At 47.3% G+C, this 20067-nt stretch overlaps 2 protein-coding genes and 1 non-coding gene across 3 annotated transcripts in view; 1 reads left to right on the top strand and 2 right to left on the bottom strand.

Moving 5' to 3' along the window:
- Positions 1-20067, top strand: part of SCTR (secretin receptor) — a 78631-nt gene that overhangs the window by 19867 nt on the left and 38697 nt on the right. The gene's annotated exons all lie outside the window — the stretch shown is intronic.
- Positions 6534-6833, bottom strand: LOC148092643 (large ribosomal subunit protein uL16-like). The gene has a single exon (XM_087819952.1). The coding sequence runs from the start codon at positions 6831-6833 to the stop codon at positions 6534-6536; it is 300 nt and encodes a 99-aa protein (XP_087676078.1).
- Positions 6894-7027, bottom strand: LOC148092642 (small nucleolar RNA SNORA70). Its single transcript, XR_015714931.1, has one exon. It is a non-coding gene; the product is annotated as a small nucleolar RNA SNORA70 (small nucleolar RNA).

Here is a 20067-nt window from a genome sequence, read left to right as displayed (position 1 = left end):
TTTCTTTTTCTGATAGTTCATTGTTGGTGTATAAAAATGCCACCAATTTCTGAATATTAATTTTGCATCCTGCTACTGTGCCAAATTAATTTATTAGATGTAGAAGTTTTTAGTGGAGTTTTTAGGATTTTCTATGTACAATATCATGTCATCTGTGAAAAATGACAATTTTACTTCTCTTTTTCCAATTTTGTTTTCTTCTATTTCTTCTTCTTGTCTGATTGCTGTGGCTAGCACTTCTAGTACTATGTTGAATAAGAGAGTGAAAGCATATATCCCTATCTTGTTCCTAATCATTTTTAAAAAATATATATCTTTATTGATTTCAGAGAGAGGAAGGGAGAGAGAGAGAGAGACAGAATCATCAATGATGAGAGAGTTGTCATTGATCAGCCGTCTGCTGCCTCTTTCATGCACCCAACTGGGGATCGAGCCTGCAATCCGGGCATGTGCCCTGACCGGGAATCGAACCACGATCCCCTGGATCCTAGGTTGATGTTCAACTGCTGAGGCACACCCAGTGGGCCTTGTTCCTGATCTTAAGAGAAACACTTTTAGTTTTTGCCCATTGAGTATGATGTTGGTTGTGGATTTGTCATATGTAGCCTTTATTATGTTGAGATATGATCCCTCTATCTCCACTTTGCTGAAAGTTTTTATCTTAAATGGACGCTGGATTTTATCAAGTGCTTTTTCTGCATCTCTTGATGTGATCATGTGGTTTTTACCCTTCATTTGGCTTGTGTGGCGTAACATGTTTATTGATTTGCCCATATTGTACCAACTTGTATCCACAGAATAAATCCCACTTGATCATGCTGTATGATCTTTTTAATATATTGCTGGACCTGGTTTTCTAATATTTTTTTTTTTTGAGGCTTTTAGCATCTATGTTCATCAGGGATATGGGCCTATAATTTTCTTTCTTTTTAGTGTTTTTATCTTGTTTTGGAATTGGAATAATGCTGGCTTCATAGAAAGAGCTTGGAAGTCTTCCCTCCTGTTTAATTTTTTGGAATAGTTTGAGAAGGATAGGTGTTAGTTCTCTGAATGTTTGGTAAATATTTACCTATGAGGCCATCCAGTCCAGGACTTTTGTTTGCTGGGAGTTTTTTTTATTACTGTCTCAATATCATTAGGTGTAGTTGGTCTATTCAGGTTTTCTGATTCTTCCTGATTCGGTTTTGGAAAATTGTATGTGTTTTAGACTTTATCTCTTTTGCCCAAGTTGTCCAATTTGTTGGCATAGAGTTGTTCATAGTCTTTTCTTACACTCCTTTGTATTTCTGTGGTGTCGGTTGTTACTTCTCTTTCATTTCTGATTTTATTTATTTGGTTCGTCTCTTTTTTTCTTGATGAGTCTGGTTAAAGGTTCATCAATCTTATTAATCATTTCCAAAAAACCAGCTTTTGCTTTCATTGATCTTTTGTATTGCTTTTTTTAGTCTCTATGTCATTTATTTATGCTCTAATCTATATTAATTCCTTCTACTCTGGGCTTTGTTTGTTGTTCTTTTTCTAGTTCTTTTAGGTGTAGGGCTAGATTGTCTATTTGAGATTTTTATTGTTTCTTGAGGTAGGCATATAATGCTATGAACTTCCCTCTAAGGACTTCTTTCTCTGTGCCCCATAGTTTTGGGTTGTTGTGTGTTCATTTTCATTTATTTTTTTCCTTGATCTAATTGTTAAGTCATTCATTGTTTAATAACATGCTATTTAGCCTCCATGTATTTGAATGTTTTTCAGTTTTTTTATTGTTGATTTTGAGTTTCCTACCATTGTGGTCAGAGAAGATGCTTGATATGATTTCAGTCCTTTTGAATTTATAAAGATTTATTTTGTGCCCAGCTGGGCGTGGCTCAGAGGTTGAGCGTTGACCTAGGATTCAGGTGATTGGGGTTTGATTCCCGGTCAGGGCACATGCCCAGGTTGCGGGCTCGATCAGTGACTCTCTCATCATTGATGTTTCTGTCCCTCATTCTTCCTCTCTTTCCCTCTCTCTGAAATCAATAAAGATATATTAAAAAAAAAAAAAAGATTTATTTTGTGTCCTAACATGTGATCTATCTTTGAGAATGTTTCATGTGCACTTGAGAAGAATGCATATTCTACCACTTTCTGTAAATATCAATTAAACCCATCCAATTCAGTGTGTTACCTTGTTAAATTTTTGCCTGGAATATCTACCCATTAATGTCAGTGGGGTGTTAAAATCCCTGACTATAACTGTATTGCTGTCAATCTCTCCCTTAATATCCATCAATTTTCTCTTTATACATTTAGGTGCTCCTATGTTGGGTGCATATATGTTTACAAGAGTTATAACCCCCTGTTGGATTGATCTGTTTAGGATTATGTACTGACCTCTGTATCTCTTGTTATGGCCTTTGTTTTGAAGTCTATTTTGTCTGGTGTAAGTATTGATACCCCAGCTATTTTTTTGTTTCTGTTTGCATGGAATATTTTTTTCTGTCCTTTCATTTTCATTCTGTGTATATCTTTTGTTCCGAGGTGGGCCTCTTGTAGACAGCATATAGGCATCATGTTTTCTTATCCATTCAGTTACCCTATGTCTTTTGATTGGAGCATTTAATCTGCTTACATTTAAGGTGATTATTGATAGGTACTTATTTGTTGCCCTTATATCTTTCTTTATACCTATGTCCCCCCTACCCCAATTTCTTTTTTTCTTTCTTCTTCTTAAAGCAGGCTCTTTAACATTTCTTGCAATATTTGTTTCGTTGGTAATGAATTCCCTTAGCTTGTCTGGGAAGCTCTTTTTTAAAAAATAAAATATATTTTATTGATTTCAGAGAGAGGAAGGGAGAGGGAGAGAGAGATAGAAACATCAGTGATGAGAAAGAGCCATTGATTGGCTGCCTCCTGCATGACCCCTGTTGGGGATTGGGCCTGCAGTCGGGCATGTGCCCTGACTGAGAATCGAACTGAGATCTCCAGATCATAGGTCTATGCTTAACTAATATTTTGTTAATATTAGTTAACAATATTAACAAATAATTGAAGGCTGGGCTGCCTTCAATTTTAAACAGCAGAGTTGCTGGATAGAGTAATCTTGGTTGTAGGTCCTTGCTTTTTGTCACTTTCATTATTTCATGCCAATTCCTTTTGGCTTGAAGTGTTTCCGTTGAGAAATCAGCTGACAGCCTCACGGGAGCTCCTTTGTAGGTAACTAATAGTTTTTCTCTTGCTGCTTTTAAGATTCTCTTTTTGTCTTTAACCTTTGGCAGGGTCTAGTGCCTGCTGTAATCTCTCTTTGGGTGTGCCACTTGTGTAGCTAGTTGGGTCAAGCTCTGGTGTGGTCTGAAACCCACCACTGGTTGTGTTGGTCCTGGGTTCAGTTGGGAGGGGTTCAGGTACAGGTCAACATTAAACATTGTGTGTAGCCGGCCTTTGACTACTTGTTTGGAGCTGCTGCACTATTCACTGTTTGTGGCTGCATCTACTGGGCCTGGATATGCGTGGGAGGGGAAAATCTGTATAGAAGGGTCAGCTTTCTTCAGCTTAGAGCTGGAGGCAGATCTGTAAAAGGACTGGGGCTCCCTGAGGTCTGCTTCTACCTGTCAGCTAGTTACTCTGCCTCCCCTTGTGGTTGCCTGGTTTTCCTCCAGAGCCTTCTGAAGAAAGGCTGTGAAGTGGACCCAGGTTGTCCGTGACCCACAGACCCTTACTGCAGGTTGTGAGCTTGGTAGGGTGGGGCAATTGGGAATGAGAGGACAAGGCTCATGGGTCCTCTACTTGGGGGGTTACCCAGTCAATGAGGGGAAAGTGGCCCCTACTCCAGAGTCAAACCACTTGTTCTCTGCCAGAATCTCCAACTCTAGTTCCCTCAGGAGGGGTGCACAACAGGTTTAATTTGTGTTCAGCCAGCTCTGTGGGAGCTAGCTCAGCCAGGTGAAGGCACTGGGCTTAGGAGGACAGATCAAAAAAGTCTCCCAGTGGGGGTAATGCCATTCCCAGTTCCAGACAAAGTCCTTTGAAAGTCTCAGCTCTAGCAGCTCTCCTCTCCCCCGCCCCCAGAACTGATCTCAGTAGAGCCAGCAATCAAGGGCTTGGAAGGGCAGATCCAAACAGTCTCCTGTTGGGGATCGTGCCCACAAGCCTATAGGAGGGGGGTGGGCACTTTTTCCCCTTCCTGGGATAGCATGAACTGAGCTCACAGGGAGATAAGACTGGCCCCCTTTGATATAGCCACACAACCCATCATCCACTCATTTGATTCCTGGACAAAAGCTTCCCATGAAGACATGCTCCAAAAGCCCCAGCTCTGTGTTCTGAAAGTCCCAGGTCTGCATGGCATTCCGATCCCCCTGCACTACTGAACTCAGCAGGACAGGCTGGCCAAGTGATTCAACAGATGGTGGTGGTACGCTCAAGGTGGGAAAGACCAGTCCCATTTCCAAAGACACATAGTTCAGTCACTGTCTGAGTATCTGCCAAGAACCTCCCAGAAAATGAGTGCCGCAAAGGTCACTGAGAGGTGCCGCTAGTAGGTCCCTTTGCAGGACCCTAGGTCAGCAGAGTGGCCTTGCCAGCAGTTGGGTAACTAGGGGACAAGGCAGTGTACTTCCCAGCCTGGTGCTGTAATATCAGGAGTGCTCATCACTGAGAAGGTGGCATCTGAGTCTCCAGTAAACTCTTTATTCTCCCAAGCAGACTGGATCCCCACTGATTTTCACCACCAGATGCTATGCAGGCTTTTATTCCTGTCATCTCTTGCTCTGGATTGGGGACCCCTGCATGGGGTTGAGGCCCCATGTTTCTGGGAGATGAAGTTTTGTAGCCCGGATATCCCTCTACTTCCTTGTCTACTGCATGTGGGTGTGGGGAGCACCCCTTTTTGCCTCTTCATCCTTCTTACCAATCCCTATGTGTCTTCTTCTGTAAATCCTTGGTTATAGTATTTCAGCTCAGCTAGCCTTCAGCTGGTTATTCAGAATGATTGCTCTATAATTTAGCTGTAAATTTAGTTTGGGTCCAGGAGCAGGTGCATGTAGCTTCCACTACTTTGCAGCCATATTAGATTCCATCCAGGGCTGTACTATTTTACATTCCAACTGGTGATGAATGATAGTTTCTGTTGCTTCACATGCCTGCCAGCATTTGGTGCTGTCTGTTTTGTTTTTAATTGTGGGAAAATACATATAACAACAAAACTTACTATAAATTTAAAAACTTTAGTGTGATAAAAACACATAACATAAAATTTACAGTCTTCACCATTTTTAAGTGTACAGTGCAGTAGTGTTAAGTACATTCACATTGTAGCGCATCCAATCTTCAAAACTTTTTTCATCTTGTAAAGTTGGAAATCCAAACCCACTCAACAAAACCCACTCATCAGCAACTCCCATTTCTCCCTTTCGTTATCCCTTGGAAACCATCACTCTACTTTCTGTTCCTATGAATTTGACTCTACTATGTCCTTTGTGTAAGTGGAATCACATAGTATTTGTCTTTTTTGTAATTGGCTTATTTCATTTAGCAAAATTTTCTCAAGGTTCATCAATGTTGTAGCATATAGAAGAATTTCCTTCCTCTTTAAGGATGAATAATATTCCACATTTTGTTTGTCCATTTGTTCACTGAAGGAAACTTGAGTTGCTTCCATCTTTTAGCTATTGTAAAGAATGCTGCTGTGAACATAAGTGTGGAAATATCTCTTTAAGTCCCTGCTTTCAATTCTCATGGGTATATACCCAGAAGTAGAATTGCTGGAATCATATCATAATTCTGTTTTTAATTTTTCAAGGAACCACCATATTGGTTTCCACAGTGACTGCACCATTTTACATTTTTACCAACAGTACACAAAGGTTCTAATTTCTCCAGGTCTTCACCAACACCTGTTATTTTCTCTGTGTGTTTTTGATAGTAGTCAAATAGTAATGGCTGTGACATGTTATCTCATTGTGGTTTTGATCTGCATTTCCCTAATGAATAGTGATGTTGAACACTTTTTCATATGCTGTTGGCCATTTGCAGATCTTCTTTGAATAAATGTCTATTCAAGCCCTTTGCCCACTTTAAAATAAGGTTGTTTAGTTTTTTGTTGAGTTGTAGGTGTCTTTATATATTCTGGATATTAAGCCCTTATCAGATATATGATTTACAAATAATTTCTTATATTCTGTAGGTTATCTTTTTACCATGTTGAGAGTGTCCTTTGATGCACAGAAGTTTTTAAGTTTCATATAGTCCAGTGTATCTGTTTTTACTTCGGTTGTCTGTTCTTTTGGTGGTGTCATATCCAAGAAACCATTGCTACATCCAAGCTCATTAAGATTTCCCATTTTATTTTGTTTTAAGAATTTTGTGGTTTTAGCTCTTACATTTAAGTTCTTGGTCCATTTTTAGTTAATTTTTGTATATAGTGTAAGGTAAGAGTCCAACTTCATTCTTTTGAATTTGGATATCTAGTTTTCCCACCACCATTTGTTGAAAAGCTCTACTTTTTTTTTGGACAGGAAGTAAGATTTATTAGTGGGTGTAAGGTGGGGGCAGCACCAAGACTCTCATGAGTTCAGGGACCACCATTCGTCCAGGGGACCACAATTAGGGATGTATTTGATCCCATAGTCATCTGGGATGATCCGCTTTTCAGCCACCATGTCTTCAAACTCATCCCCATTAAAGTCAGTAAAGCCCCACTTCTTGGAGATGTGGATATTTTGGAGGCCAGGGAACTTGAACTTGGCTCTGCATACAGGCTCAGTCACATGCTTGTTTTGCAGCTTGGTGTGGATGGACATGATGACTTGGCCAATGTAGACCCAGGCCACTGTGCCCTGGGGCTTTCCAAAGGTACCCTGCATACCTGTCTGGAGCCTACATTGGGGACAGCATGAATTCAGATGTGAGTGTCCACCAGAAAGGGCTGTACTGAAGTCCCTTAAGGCAACCCACACTAGCAACAAGCTGCATACACTACCAAGGATGCTATTTTTTGCAGCCATTGGACACCAGGCTCCCATGGGTAAAAGAGCATGGTCTACTTAAGTGGCTGCAGTAAGACTATACTTTTTTATTGAATAGTCTTGAAAAATCTGTCAAAATTAATTTGACTGTATATGTAAGGATCTATTTCTGGGCTCTGTATTCTATTCCATTGGTCTTCATGTCTGTCTTTATGCCAGTACCACATTATTTTGATTCCTATAGCTTTGTAGTAAGTTTTGAAATCAGGAAGTGTGAGATCCCAACTTTGTTATTTTTTTCAAGATTGTTTTGACTATTTCCAGGTCCCCTGAAATTCCATTAAAATTTTAGGATGAATTTTTCTATTTCTGCAAATAATGTTAAATAAATACTAACTAACTAAATAAATAAATATTAAGTAAAATATTTTTATTGTTGGGATTTTGATGGAAGCTGCTAAATCTGTAGATCAGTTTGGGTAGTACTGACATCTAACAATATTGTCATCAAATCCATAAGCACAGGATTTCCATTTATGTGTCTTCGTTAATTTCTTTCAGCAACATTTTGTAATTGTCACATTGGTTAGTTTATTCCTAAGTATTTCATTCTTTTTGATGCTATTGCAGATTTGTTGCTTTTTAAAAAACATTGTTTCATACTACTTCATTTAGGGGGTTCCGTTTTCACTCCTCAGTAGATTTTATGTATTTCTTTTTAAAAAAAATATATCTTTATTGATTTCAGAGAGAGGAAAGGAGAGGGAGAGAGAGAGACAGAGAAACATCAATGATGAGAGAGTCATTGATCGGGCAGCCCTCAACCAGGGCATGTGCCCTGACCGGGAATCGAACCCTGATCGCCTGGATCCTAGGTCGATGCTTAACCGCTGAGCCACTCCCGGCAGGGCGATTTTATGTATTTCTGATACACTTCTTCACTCGTTAGTTCATCTAGTTCTGAAGGGTTACTCACTGTCTTCTTGACCAGCCAACCATCTTCATAACAAGATTTGTTGACAAGTCCTGAATTTTCTGCAAGAGCTTCGTTAATTCCAGTTACTTCTGATAGAGGAGAATAGGATTCACTAGCAGCTTTCACACTTTCCTAAGCACCAAACTCATCTTGTTTATTCAATTTTGTCCCAATTTCAGGCAGACTACAGTAAACATTTCCCAAAGCCTCCTGTGCAAAAATTGCTGATTCTCACTGTTTCAATACTATTTTCTGTTGTTACCCATGTTTCTTTGTGAATTTACTCACCCAGAACAGGCTGGGGTTGGTGTACCAGATCCAGATGGTGCCTGCTCTCAGGCCCCGGGGCCAGTGGGCAGGAGCAGTGGGTACTGTCTAAGCCATGAGCAGGCTTCAGGCTATGAACTGCACACTTTACGCTGCTTGCAGCAGCTTGTTTGCTGGAGTGCGGGGGTCACTGCACAATTCCTTAGCCACTCCAGAGTACCACCCAACCACCTCCACAAATGACACACCCTAAGGGCAAACTTGGCAGCCACCAGAGTCTTGATAAAGCCAATCCTTCTCTGTAGGGTCAGTCTCTGCATAATAGCTACAATCATGACCAGTCCTCACGGCCAGTCAGCCTGATGGTCAGTCCCTTCCATTGATGTGCCAACAGTAATCAAGACTGAACTACAACAGGACAGCACACACAACCCAAACAAGGGATAAACCTGGAGCACCCAGCTCAGGTGACCAGGAAGACTGTACCACTGGGCCCCACAGGACACCTACTACATAAGGCTTCACTACCAAGACCAGGAGACATAGCAGCTCTACCTAATATATAGAAACAAACACAGGGAGACAGCCATAATAAGGAAACAAAGAAACATGTGTCCAATGAAAGAACAGAATAAAACTCCAGAAAAAGAACAAAACAAAGTGAAGACAAGCAATCTACTAGATGCAGAGTTCAAAATACTGGTTATAAGGATGTTCAGTGATCTCAGTGAAAAATTCAGCAAAGAGATAGGAAACATAAAAATCCAGATAAAAAACATAAAGAACAAGTCAGAATTGAAGAACCCAATAACTGAAATGAAGAATACATTAGAGGGAATCAACAGTAGATTAAATGAAGCAAAGGAATGAATCAGGGATTTGGAAGATAAAGAAAGAGAAAACACTCAATAAGAACAGCAAAAAGAGAAAATAATCCAAAAAAAAAAAAAAAAAGGATAGTTTAAGGGCCCTCTGGGACAACATCAAGCTTATCAACATTCGCATCATAGGGGAACCAGAAGGAGAAGAGAGAGGACAATGAATTGAAAACCTATGTGAAAAAATAATGACAGAAAACTTTCCTAACCTGAAGAAGGAAATAGACATATAAGTCTAGGAAGTGCAGAGAATCCCAAACAAGATGAACCCAAAGAGGCCCACAGCAAGATACATCATAATTAAAATACCAAGATTAAAGACAAAGAGAGCATCTTAAAAGCAGCAAGAGAAAGAGATACTTACAAGGGATCTCCCATAAGACTGTCAGTTGATTTCTCAACAGAAACATTTCAAGTCAGAAGGAATTGGCACGAAATATTCAAAATGATGAAAAGGACCTACAACCAAGATTACTCTACCTAGAATCAAAGGACAGATAAAGAGCTTCCCAGACCAGAAAAAGCTAAAGGAATTCATCACCACCAAGCCAGTGTTACAAGAAATGTTGAAGTGATTTCTTTAAGAAAAAGAAGGAAAAAAAGGTAAAAAGTATAAATAATAAAATGGCAATAACTATATATTTATCAATAATTACTTTAAATGTAAATGGATTAAAATGCTCAAACAAAAGACATAGGGTGGCTGAATGGAGAAGAAAATAAGACCCACACTCTCTATAAGAGACTCACTTCAGTTTGAAAGACACACAGACTGAAAGTAAAGGGTTGGGAAAAGATATTTCATGAAAATGGAAACAAAAAAAAAGCTGAGTTAGCAATACTTATACCCGACAAAACAGACTTTAAAACAAAGGCTATAACAAGAGACAAAGATGGACTCAGCAATTCTACTTCTGGGTATTTATCTGAAGAAACCCAAAACACTAAATCAAAAAAACATATGCACCCATATGCTCATTGCAGCATTGCTTACAATAGCCAAGATATGGAATCACCTAAGTGCCCATCAATAGATGAATGGGTTAAGAAGTGGTGATATATACAATAGAATATGACTCAGCCGTAAAAAAGAATGAAACCTTGAGTCTGCAACACCTTGGAAGGACCTAGAGGGTACTGTGCTGAGTGAAACAAGTCAGACAGACAAATGCCAGATGATTTCCTTTTTATGTGAAATCTAAAAAACAAAATAAACAAACAAATCAGAAACTGACTCATAGATACAGAGAACATTTTGATGGTTGCCAGATGTGAGGGGGGTTGGGGTGAAAAAGACGACGACAGGATTAAGAAGTACAAATTGGTAGTTACACATTAGCCATGGGGATGTGAAGTTCAGCACAGGGAATATAGTCAATAATATTATAACTATATATGGTGTCAGGTGGGTACTGGATTCATCGGGGTGATCACTTCTTAGGGAATATAAATGCCTAATCACTATGATGTGCACCTGAAACTAATATACTATTGTATGTCAATTGTAATTGAAGAATTAAAAAAACTATCAACAACAACAACAACAAAAGAAAGAAAGAAAGAAAGAAAACAAAATGCAAGGGGCGTTTGGCAGGTGATTCCAGGAAAGCCCAGGAGGGGGTGGGGAACAGAGACAGAGAAGGAATTTGCATTATCACTGTGGGCTATGGGAGCTTAATCCCCCTGGGGCACTTCAGCATAGAACACTCTCCTGGGAGTGACAAAGGAGCTGGCCTGTGTGTCCTCCAGTTCCCCATCATCAGAGCCTGGGGCTGCTTCTGGGGAAGGCAGATTAACCCGCTCCCTCCCTTGCACTTCCCGCCTACTGTGCTTCGGGGCTAAGTGGGCTCCAATGGCTGGAGAAAGCCCCCAGGCCAGCATTTGAAAGTGAGCTTGGCGTGTGCAGGAGAGGTCAAGACCAAGGAGATACAGGCAGGGCCTGCTCCAAGGAAAGGAGGTGGAGAGGAGTGGGCCCGTGTAAGGACTATTTAGGGGGTAACACTGGCAGGATGTGGTGGTGAATTGGCTCAGGAGTGAGGTGGGAGAGGGTGGGTCCAGGATGACCCACAGTGTTTGACCTCAGCAGCTGTAGGAAGGGGTGAAGGGAGACCAGGTGTTTGGGAGCGAAGAGATGAAGATTGTGAGTTGTTTAGATGTGTGGAGTCAAGATTTCAGAGCAGGTCAGGGCTGGGGACTCTCCTGTGTAGGAGGCAATGTGGCTGTGGTTGCACCAGTGAGGGTGTGAGAGGGGCAGAGGAAACACCAGGAGCGGCCTCGGAATCGCCAGCACTTGTGAGGAGCAGGCAGACACAGGAGGAAAATCAGGGTGTTGCGGGCGGCAGGGGCCAAGCGGTTGGATGTTGCAGTGGCCTTAGACCCTTCACTCATCCCCTTCCTGAAGGACAGTGACAAGGTGACTTCCTCCCATAGCTCGAGCTTTTCCTTCCTCTCCACTGGCTTTGCAAGCTGCCTGTGGGGAGCCAGACCACGGCCCTATGATGCTCACTGGGGCACCATTGAGCCAGAGCCGCCTGATTTCCCCGGGGCCTCCTGCTGCCCCGAAAACTGTCTGCAACAGCAGTCAGCAAAGCGCCAACGCGGCCGGCCTCAGGTGCAGCAGGGCTGGCGGCTGCCTCTGTCTGCATGTCCCCGAGATGAATGCCTAAAAATGACAGGCACTGGCTCTTCTTCAGCCCTGAGAGATAAGACTTAGAATATCAAGCATTTGGGAGAGATGATGGCGAACTTCAGTTCACATTGAGAAGTAAGGGACAGTTATGTTAAAAATTAGCATCTGGTGTGTTTTAAATGACCCATTGCTCTCCAGTGGTTCCAGGACGAAGTCCAGCTCCTTGGCCTCCAGACCAAACGTTTCCACTTGGCTCAGCCAAATTGCTTATAATTTCCTGACTGTGTCCCTTTCTCTCATGCGTCTGGGCCTTTGCACATGCTGATCCCTCTGCTACACTGTTCTCTCTTCACTCTGCCAACCACTCTCCCTTTTAGACTCCACCAGGAATGATTTCCTGGATGCCTGGAGCTCCGTTGGTTCAACTGGCTGCCCTGACTCCTACATGGCCCCCGGTTTCTCTCCTCCTGGCACCTCTGCACTGCATTAGGTTTGCTGGACTGTTCCTGCCTCAGCCTCAGTAGGGACCGTGTCACTCTCCTCTTCTTCCCCAGTGTGTGGCACAGGGCCTGCAAGATCAGGTACTCAGCGTGTGCTTGTTGACTGACTTACTGAGTGAACAAGTGAGTGCAGGTTCTTGACTAGAAGCAGGGAGAGAGGAGAGAACAAAAGAGAGCTGGCCCCAGGAGAGAGTGGGAGATGGAGCAGAGCCTTTTGAGGGTGCAGGGCTCCCACGGAGGATATGGATGGTCCCCAGCTTGCAGAACTTGTCACAAACTAGCTGAAGTGAGCAGTGTAGCCCGATCACCCTTGGCGGGATGCTGTCTGGAGCCTGGCCTGGGAGCAGCAAGGCGAGGGCTTGTTCTCCCAGATCCTCCCATAAGGAACAGTGAGTGGCTCTGCCAGCCCCACTCGGGCCCCAAGTGACCCCATTGGCTGGGGCCTTCTGCTCGACCTTCTGGGTTCCCTGGGTTCCTGCTGGGCTCCCCCAGTGCAAGGGCAGATTTGCTCCTGCAGGTGCTGACCACGGAGCAGGTGCTGGGCTGCTGGGCCTCCGACCATCTGTGTCTGGTGAGCTGAGCCCAGGGGCCAAGTGCCAGGCTGGGCCAGATGGAGCCCGCCGAAACCTCAGCTCTGCTGCTCCTCTCTACCGCCTTGGGCGAGAGACTTCATTCCTCCACCCCTCAATTTATGTATTTTAAAATGAGGAGAATAATCTCTTGACCTCAGGAGGCTGTTGAGAATATGCCAGGGCATCTCATTGGAGCAGGGAGCTTCTCGGATGGCCTGTGCCCGACTCCTTGGTGCGGGTAGGCTGCCCTCTGCCATGGGTGGGTGGGGTCCACCGGGGCCCTCTGCCCCCCTGCGCACCCAGCTGTGCCCCTGGGAGGCTCCTCTCCTGTGACCCACTTGCCTAGGTACTGGTCCTCGGGGAAAGTGTAAGCGTGTCCGTGCCCAGGGGGACTGCGCTGGGGCAGGTGTGGTGACTTGTTTTCCCTAAGGCTCCCACGTGGCCCTAATGGTGCATTCAGAGCCGAGAAAGCTCACTAGGCCCCCCGGGTGCTGCCTCCGACTTCCTGGGGAGATGTGGGTAAGGCGCTCGCTTCAGGACTTCCCTCTCCTCCTGTGAGAAAAGGGCTGTGCTGGGTTTGTAAGATTTGCGACCGTTTGGCACGGCTGGGGCAGCGGGTGGAAGGGTGGCCAGGCTGGCCCCGCCTGTCCCACGTGGCTCAGGCCGCTTGGATCTGCTCTGCTCTGCGTGTTGGCCTTCTGCAAGTTTCCTTCAGGAAAGGGGTCTGTTGCCTTGGAAACCTGGTCTAAAAGCCCCTGAGGCAGAGGCTGACCCAGGCCCTGGTTGCTGGGAAAGTCTTCAGGCCTGTTCCGCTGAGGGGCTGCTGAGCAGAGCCAAAGGCCCAGCGTGGAGTCTAGAGCCGATGTGCTGGACGACAGGGACACTTCCTCACAGACAGAAAGGAGCGGAGAAATGACAAGGGGCAGAGCCATGGGGTGGGCAAGCCCACTGTGTCCACTTCAGAACCAAGCTGGTGGCAGGGCTGAGGCTGCGGCCACCCAGCCCTGGGCCCAGCCCTGTCGCCCATGCCCTGATGGCCACAGCAGCTCTCCAGAGAGCATGACTCCTGAAGCCCAGCGCCACTGCTGCCCACGGCCCACAGGCCTCCGCCCGCAACAGGGACCTGTCCCGACACCCAGGTGGGGAAGCGGTGGTGGGCCTCTCCGCTGGGGGCACAGGGTTAATGGTTAAACTGCCTGGCCCTCCCTGGGGAGGAGGTTAATGTTTGAACTCCAGACAAGTCACAGGAAATGCCACTCACGGAACTGTCACCAAGCACAGCACACTTATCACAAATAAAAAATTAACTCTTCAGCCATTCCGGGTTCCGTGGCCAAGGCTTCCCAGCATTCCGTGGGACTGTCTCAGGGTCACCCTAACAGAGGCAGGGCCCGCTCGCCGCCGTGCTATTTATTGCTCTGTTTACAGAAGCGGATACCCCCGCGGAGCTGGCTGGTGGAGCCTTTGGCTCTCCCTCGGGAAGAATGTTCCAGAGAGACGGTCGGTGGCAGGAAAGACCTGGGCTTGGCAGTCAGGCAGACCTGGGCATGAGTGGCTGTCACATAGAGGCTGTGTGACCTTGAGCAGGACACTGATCCTCTCTGGGCCTTAGTGTCCTCTCCTCTAACACAGGGACATGCCTTCCCCCTTTTCTTCTCTGCCAGCTGGTTTCCCACCCACAAAGAACATGGGCAGGAGAAATGGCTGGCTACTTTTAGGGGTGGTGGCCATTTTTTATTGTGAAATTCACATAAATTTAGGTTGAATAATTTAATAGCATTTAGTTAATTGTTAATAATGTTAAAGCCAGTATGTTTCATTACATTCCATTTTTACATGTGATTGCCCAGTGTTTAATGCTTTCATTTTATTAATGTGAATCAGTCTTTATTTGTGGTCACCCATAGCTCACGTCTCCCATCCTTTCCTTGGCACAACTGATCTTGGCTCATTTTTCAGAAACAAGTAACTCATGTTTGTGTAACATTTTAGACATTTTTTTGGTTACTCCCTAAAGCAACCGTTGCAGTAAGTACCATTATCCTCATTTCACAGATGAGGAAATTGAGGCCCTGAGAGGCCCAGGACCACCCAGAGCCGAAACAGGGCTCTCAGCCCAAATCTTTTGACTCTGAATCCTGAGGATTTTCTGGTTTGCAACTGGAACTGAGCTGTGAATGACTGGTGGCCTCACCCTTCCAAGAAGGGATTTGTTTTAGGGGGAAAAAAAGAGACTATTGATACCAGTTAATCTTTAATTAGTGTGACAGGTAGCATGAGGCTAAGAGCTTAGGTCAGGTGAGGAAGAGTGCTGGGGGTGGATGTGGAGGTTCTGTGGGACAAGGAACAGTGTGTGTAGTTCCTAGAAGGGGAAGGGCTCAGCATACAGTACTCAGAGGTCTCTTCAAGCGGGCCTCCTGGGGGAGATTGGCAGGCTGCTCCAGAAAGCAACCTTAGCCTCCGGTCTGAAGGGTCCTCTACCTCATTTAGTGTAGCCTCTCTGCATTTCCCAGCCTCCTAATTCCATGACACTTTCTGCTCGAATATTTCAGTGGTGAGAAACACTGCTTCCAAGGCAGTTCATCCCATGGAACGGCCGTGCTTCTTGGTTTAAAGAAGGCTCTTTAGCTGTTCCTCCTGTGCTTTTAAAGGTCTTTGCCACCCGGGAACTTCGGTTTCCCAGCCCCATTCCCACCACTTCTGTGTGCTCCAACCCTCACAGGAGGGCAACACTCTTCCTGACCTAAATGCTATAGGTCAGGTCACTAGCAAAGCCGAGGAAACCTCACCAGCTTGCGTCTTGGATGGCCTGGGGACAGGGCTGCAGGGCGCTGAGAAGGGCAAGGGGAGGCGCGAAGGAGCTAGAAACCAGGGGCTGCAGCAGGAGGTCCTCCCGAACTGCCGCGGGGTCTTGGGGAGGGGAGAGGGTGAGTGGCGGTGAGCAGGGTCATGAGGTGCCGGGAGATGGGTGTGGCAGGAGGAGAGAGTTAACACTGACAAAGGCAGAAGCTAGAGGAGGACACCTAGGGGCAAGGCCGGAGGAGGTGGACTCCTTGGTGATCTCCATGCTCAGGCCCAGTGAGCACAGGGGGCAGGGACGGGTGTGGAGGGGCCAGCCCAGCATGGCCCCAGGGTGCCTGGCTCGATCCTCGTCCCATGTCACTGCAGCCTGACACATTGCTCCTGAAATAATCCCGGGTTATCGCCAGGCCATCTGAGCTTGTTTATAAATAAATCAAGGACTGCGCAGTGATGCTCCTCTGTGGTGAGCTGGGTGGGGCATCAGGACACTGGCCTGTCCTTTCTCCTATTTCAGCCCCCTCCCCACTGCCAGCCCTGCCCCTAGGTGGTGGCCCTGCCCCTAGGGAGTTAAGGTTACCCTGGGACTGGCCTAGTGCCAGGGGCTTCACAAGTATGAAGGAAACAGTCTTTGTCCGTAAACTGCAGAAGGCAAAAATAGAACTTTCTCCATTTTCTATCACTTCAATTCTGACCCCACTCTCCTGGGATGGGAGGAGCCTAAGCCTTGGTATTTTCCAGATCTTCCCCACAGAGATTCACTGGCACCAGTGTGTCTGAGGGAGCCCATCTGGTCGTGAGCTTTGCTGCAGAGAGTGGTGGCTGGCGGACCCTGCTTCAGGCCCAAGGCCCCTCCTGGGCTTCATGGGAGGCGGGGCTCTGCTAGCTGCCCGTGGCCTGCTTATCTAGACGTGACCTCACAGCCATCTCCCCCTCGACTATCCCACCATCTAGGTGGGCAGGCAGCAGGGCATTCTGCTCCTTTCTGGAACCTTCTGTGTCCCACTCATCACTTCCCCCCCCTGTCTCCCCAGCCTGAGGAAAGTCCCGCTCCTTTTGTTTTCTCCCAAGCATTTGTATTACACCAGCATTTCTCTTCACTCCCCCGGGGGCTGTGGGATCCAAGCCAGGGAGATTGTAGGTTTTCCTGCCCTCCTCGGAGACTGTGAACCAGTAATCTGAGGAGGAAGGGCAGAGAAAGGGAAAATATACCAGGAGGAAAAACAGGAACAAAGGTTAATGGATGAGAAATTTTGCATTGCACACGCAAATCATCTAATTCCCGCTAAAATCCTGGGGGTGTTACTATGCCCATTTTATAGACGAGGAAACTGAGGCCCATAGAGGTAAGTGGCAAGCCCAGAGTAGACTGAGGTCCAAAGCTCACCTGTCTCCACCACACCACCTGCCTCAGGCCAGGATCCCATGCTGCCCACTTGGCCCTGGGCACTCGGCAGGCACCCCTGCTCCCCCAGATGGCCTTTGTGGTCCAATGTTGTATTTTCTTGCTTCCCCACTGAAACTTCCCCAGCCTTTCATCCCTTCTCTCCAGCCAGGCAGTTGATGACAGGTGACCATTAGAAATGGCGAAGGGGTGGGAGGTGTGCCCCTCACCTGCCCCGGGCCCTGCCCACTCACGCAGCAGCTAATTGTTTATTCCAACCCTGCCTTCCAGAGGAAGTGAGCCCCTCCTCTTGGCTCAGTAGCAGTGGGCCTGTTTACAAAGCTCTTCCATCCCTCATCTCATTGGATTGCCCTCACCCAACTCAGGCTGCGAGCTTTGCCACTATGGACCTAAAACTAGCAGATCCCACAGTGACCCGAACCCTCCACTTTGTCCCTTCCCTGCCGGAGCCCTCGGGAAGACTAGGACAGGATGCCCTCCTTCCTCCCCCAACTCAGAGCAGGAGCCTGGTGGGGAGTGGGGCCCGAGATCCCTGCAAGCAGCCAGAGGCCACACAGACCCCCCCACCCCCGGCCATAGTCCCTCCAGCCCCACTGCAGCCGTACACCTGAACTGGGATTTCCTTAATAATTTTTCCTTTAAAACAATTAACTTTCCCCCATCAGGCTGTGCATTGAATCTTAGACTTAGTCATCCTATGAAACTGCAGCTCTGTGCCCTTTGACCCCAGCCCGGCAACCACCCTTCGACTTCTTGCTCCATGAGCTGGGCTTCCTTTGGACTCCACAGAAGAGGGAGATCGCGTAGCATTTGTCTTTCTGGGTCTGGCCTATTTCATTTAGCATAATGTCCTTTAGGTTCATCCACGTGATCACAAGTGGCCAGATTTCCTTCTTTTTTAAGGCTGAGTAATGTTTTATTGTAATTTTCTTTACCCGGTCGCCCTCCCAGGGCCACTTAGGCTGTTTTCCTCTCTCGGACGCTGTGAGTGGTGCTGCAGTGAGCATAGGGGCACAGCTGTCTCTTCCAGATGCTCATTTCGTTTCCTTTGGATAAATACCCAGAAGTGGGCCTGCTGGATGGGGTGACAGGCTACCTCTGAGTTTGAGGAGCCTCCATGCTGCGCTCCCCAGTGGCTGCACCAGGTTACAGTCCCACCAACCGCCATGAGGGTTTCCTCTTCTCCAACCGACTTTTTTCTAACTTAGCCTCATCCTAAACAATAGTAGCTTTAAAATCACAAATGTGATATGCTAGTTCTATAACTTTTTAATACGTATTTAAAATTCTCTCTAAAAATGTGTAACTGCCAGAATTAAAAGTGTTCCACCACATACCAGCTAAAAGTGCCCGCCACCCCGATGTGCTCCCTGCGCGTTGGCACCGGGCCTGTCCCACGCCTTCCATGACCAGACGGTGGACCGAGGCTGGAGAGCGTGTGGTCACGTCACGGTGCTTGGGACAGGAACAATGCGTGTGGCGTTAGTACCCAGGTCTGCTGCCACCACGGGTCAGCCCAGCAGGTGGGGTCCCAGCTGCAGCATTATACACTCTGTCACCTGCACATGTCACTTTACCCCTTGGAGCCTGGGTTTCGTCATCTCTGCTGTGGGGCAGTGACCCTGCCTGACCCCTACAGGCTCCACAGTGTCTGGTGCGTGTCCAGAACAGGCCTGGATAGCCCCTTGCCCACATTTTTCTCTCTACGTGGCTGATATGACAAGTGTGACAGTGAACCAGCTGCCCAGGGACCCCACAGGGGAGTCTGCTCCCCTTTCTCCCTCACCTCTCACCACCAGCCATTGCTGCCCTGCCTTTAGCCAGCACCAGGCCAATGTCCCTGCCTGATGTGGCCGGGGTTGGGAAGGCTGCCAGATGCCCTGGCACTCTCCCCATCTGTCTGGCCAGCTGGCCATGGGTTGTCCAGCCTCATGGACTGGAGCTGTGGGCCAGCATCTTGGCTGACCTGGCCAGCCCAGCCCTGGGTCCATTTCTCCCGAAGTGAGGGAAGGGGCTCCTGCATTTTCTACAGTCGGGAAGGGCCCCCAGGACTTCATACAGGAAATGCTGCTGAGCTCGCAGGAGGCTGTGCTCTGGCCGAGGCGCCTGCCACCACACGAGGTCCCAGCTGAAGGAGCCAGGGTGAGGGACTCCCCTCACCCTCCAGGCTTCAGGAGCCAGAAGAGCTCTGAGCAGACAGACACAGTGGGTCATGTCACTGTTCTAAGGGCATCTGAGGAGGCCAGAGTCACCCAGGGGCTTGTGAGCTCCAGGACCCCCCACCCAGGCCTGGCGAGCAGTGTCTCCTGCTGGAGTTTGACAGCCAGTGTCCGGACAGTTTTGGGGGAGCTCAGCACCTCCTGTCCCAGGGCTCACTGTGAGTGTGGGTGAAGGTTTAGGAATATCCAAGGGGCTTCTCATCCCCCACATTCCTCAAAGGACACAGACACATGGTCCTTTTGTCCCATGGATGCTTTGACAGTCCTTGTGGGAGCCACATCCAAACCCTGCTTCTGTGTCCATGGTCTCTCCCCTCCATTCACCACCTCCCTTGCCAGGGCCGCAACGTGTCCTGTCATCCTCGGGGCTGCTTTACCTCCAGAGTCCCCCACCCCACATCCTGATCTAGGTCTGGCCTTCTCCGTCCCCTTGTCCCCCTTCTCCCTCTGGGGGCTCTTCTTGCTGCCAGGGGAGAGCTGGTCACGCCTGCCTCCACCTGCCCCTCTCTGGTCTCCTCCCTGCATCCTCTGCAGCCCCATGCCCTGTTTCCCCTCCACCCCCTGGCCTCTCTCCAACATTCTTAGCTTGGCTCCAGCTGGGAGGTCTCTAGGAAGCTGGCATTGGTGCCACCTGAGGGCAGGGCAAGTGGGCAAAGCCTGTGAGGTGGCACCAAGCAATGTGGCGAGACAGTCCTGGCCTCCATGTCCTGGCTCAGGAAGCCTCTGGCTGCACTGCTGTGGATTAAATGAGCTCCTTGTGTAAAGCGCAGGGTGACCCCCGCTAGCACCAGGCAGAGCTGGCAGGCAGAGGACCGGAAGGCCCCGACCTTAACATGCAGTTTAGAAGTCAAATGTGGCTCCCATGTCTGTTCAGTGCCTGTGCTATG

The sequence above is a fragment of the Miniopterus natalensis genome, chromosome 8 (assembly GCF_054644295.1).
Source record: "Miniopterus natalensis isolate mMinNat1 chromosome 8, mMinNat1.hap1, whole genome shotgun sequence".
Classification (NCBI taxonomy): Eukaryota; Metazoa; Chordata; class Mammalia; order Chiroptera; family Miniopteridae; genus Miniopterus; species Miniopterus natalensis.
The sequence above is the reverse complement of the archived record's forward strand: the minus strand, read 5'-3'. Positions and strand labels throughout refer to the sequence as shown.

Excerpts from the sequence above, each read along its gene's own strand:
- LOC148092643 (XM_087819952.1), bottom strand. The coding sequence starts at position 6,833 with ATGCAGGGTACCTTTGGAAAGCCCCAGGGCACAGTGGCCTGGGTCTAC.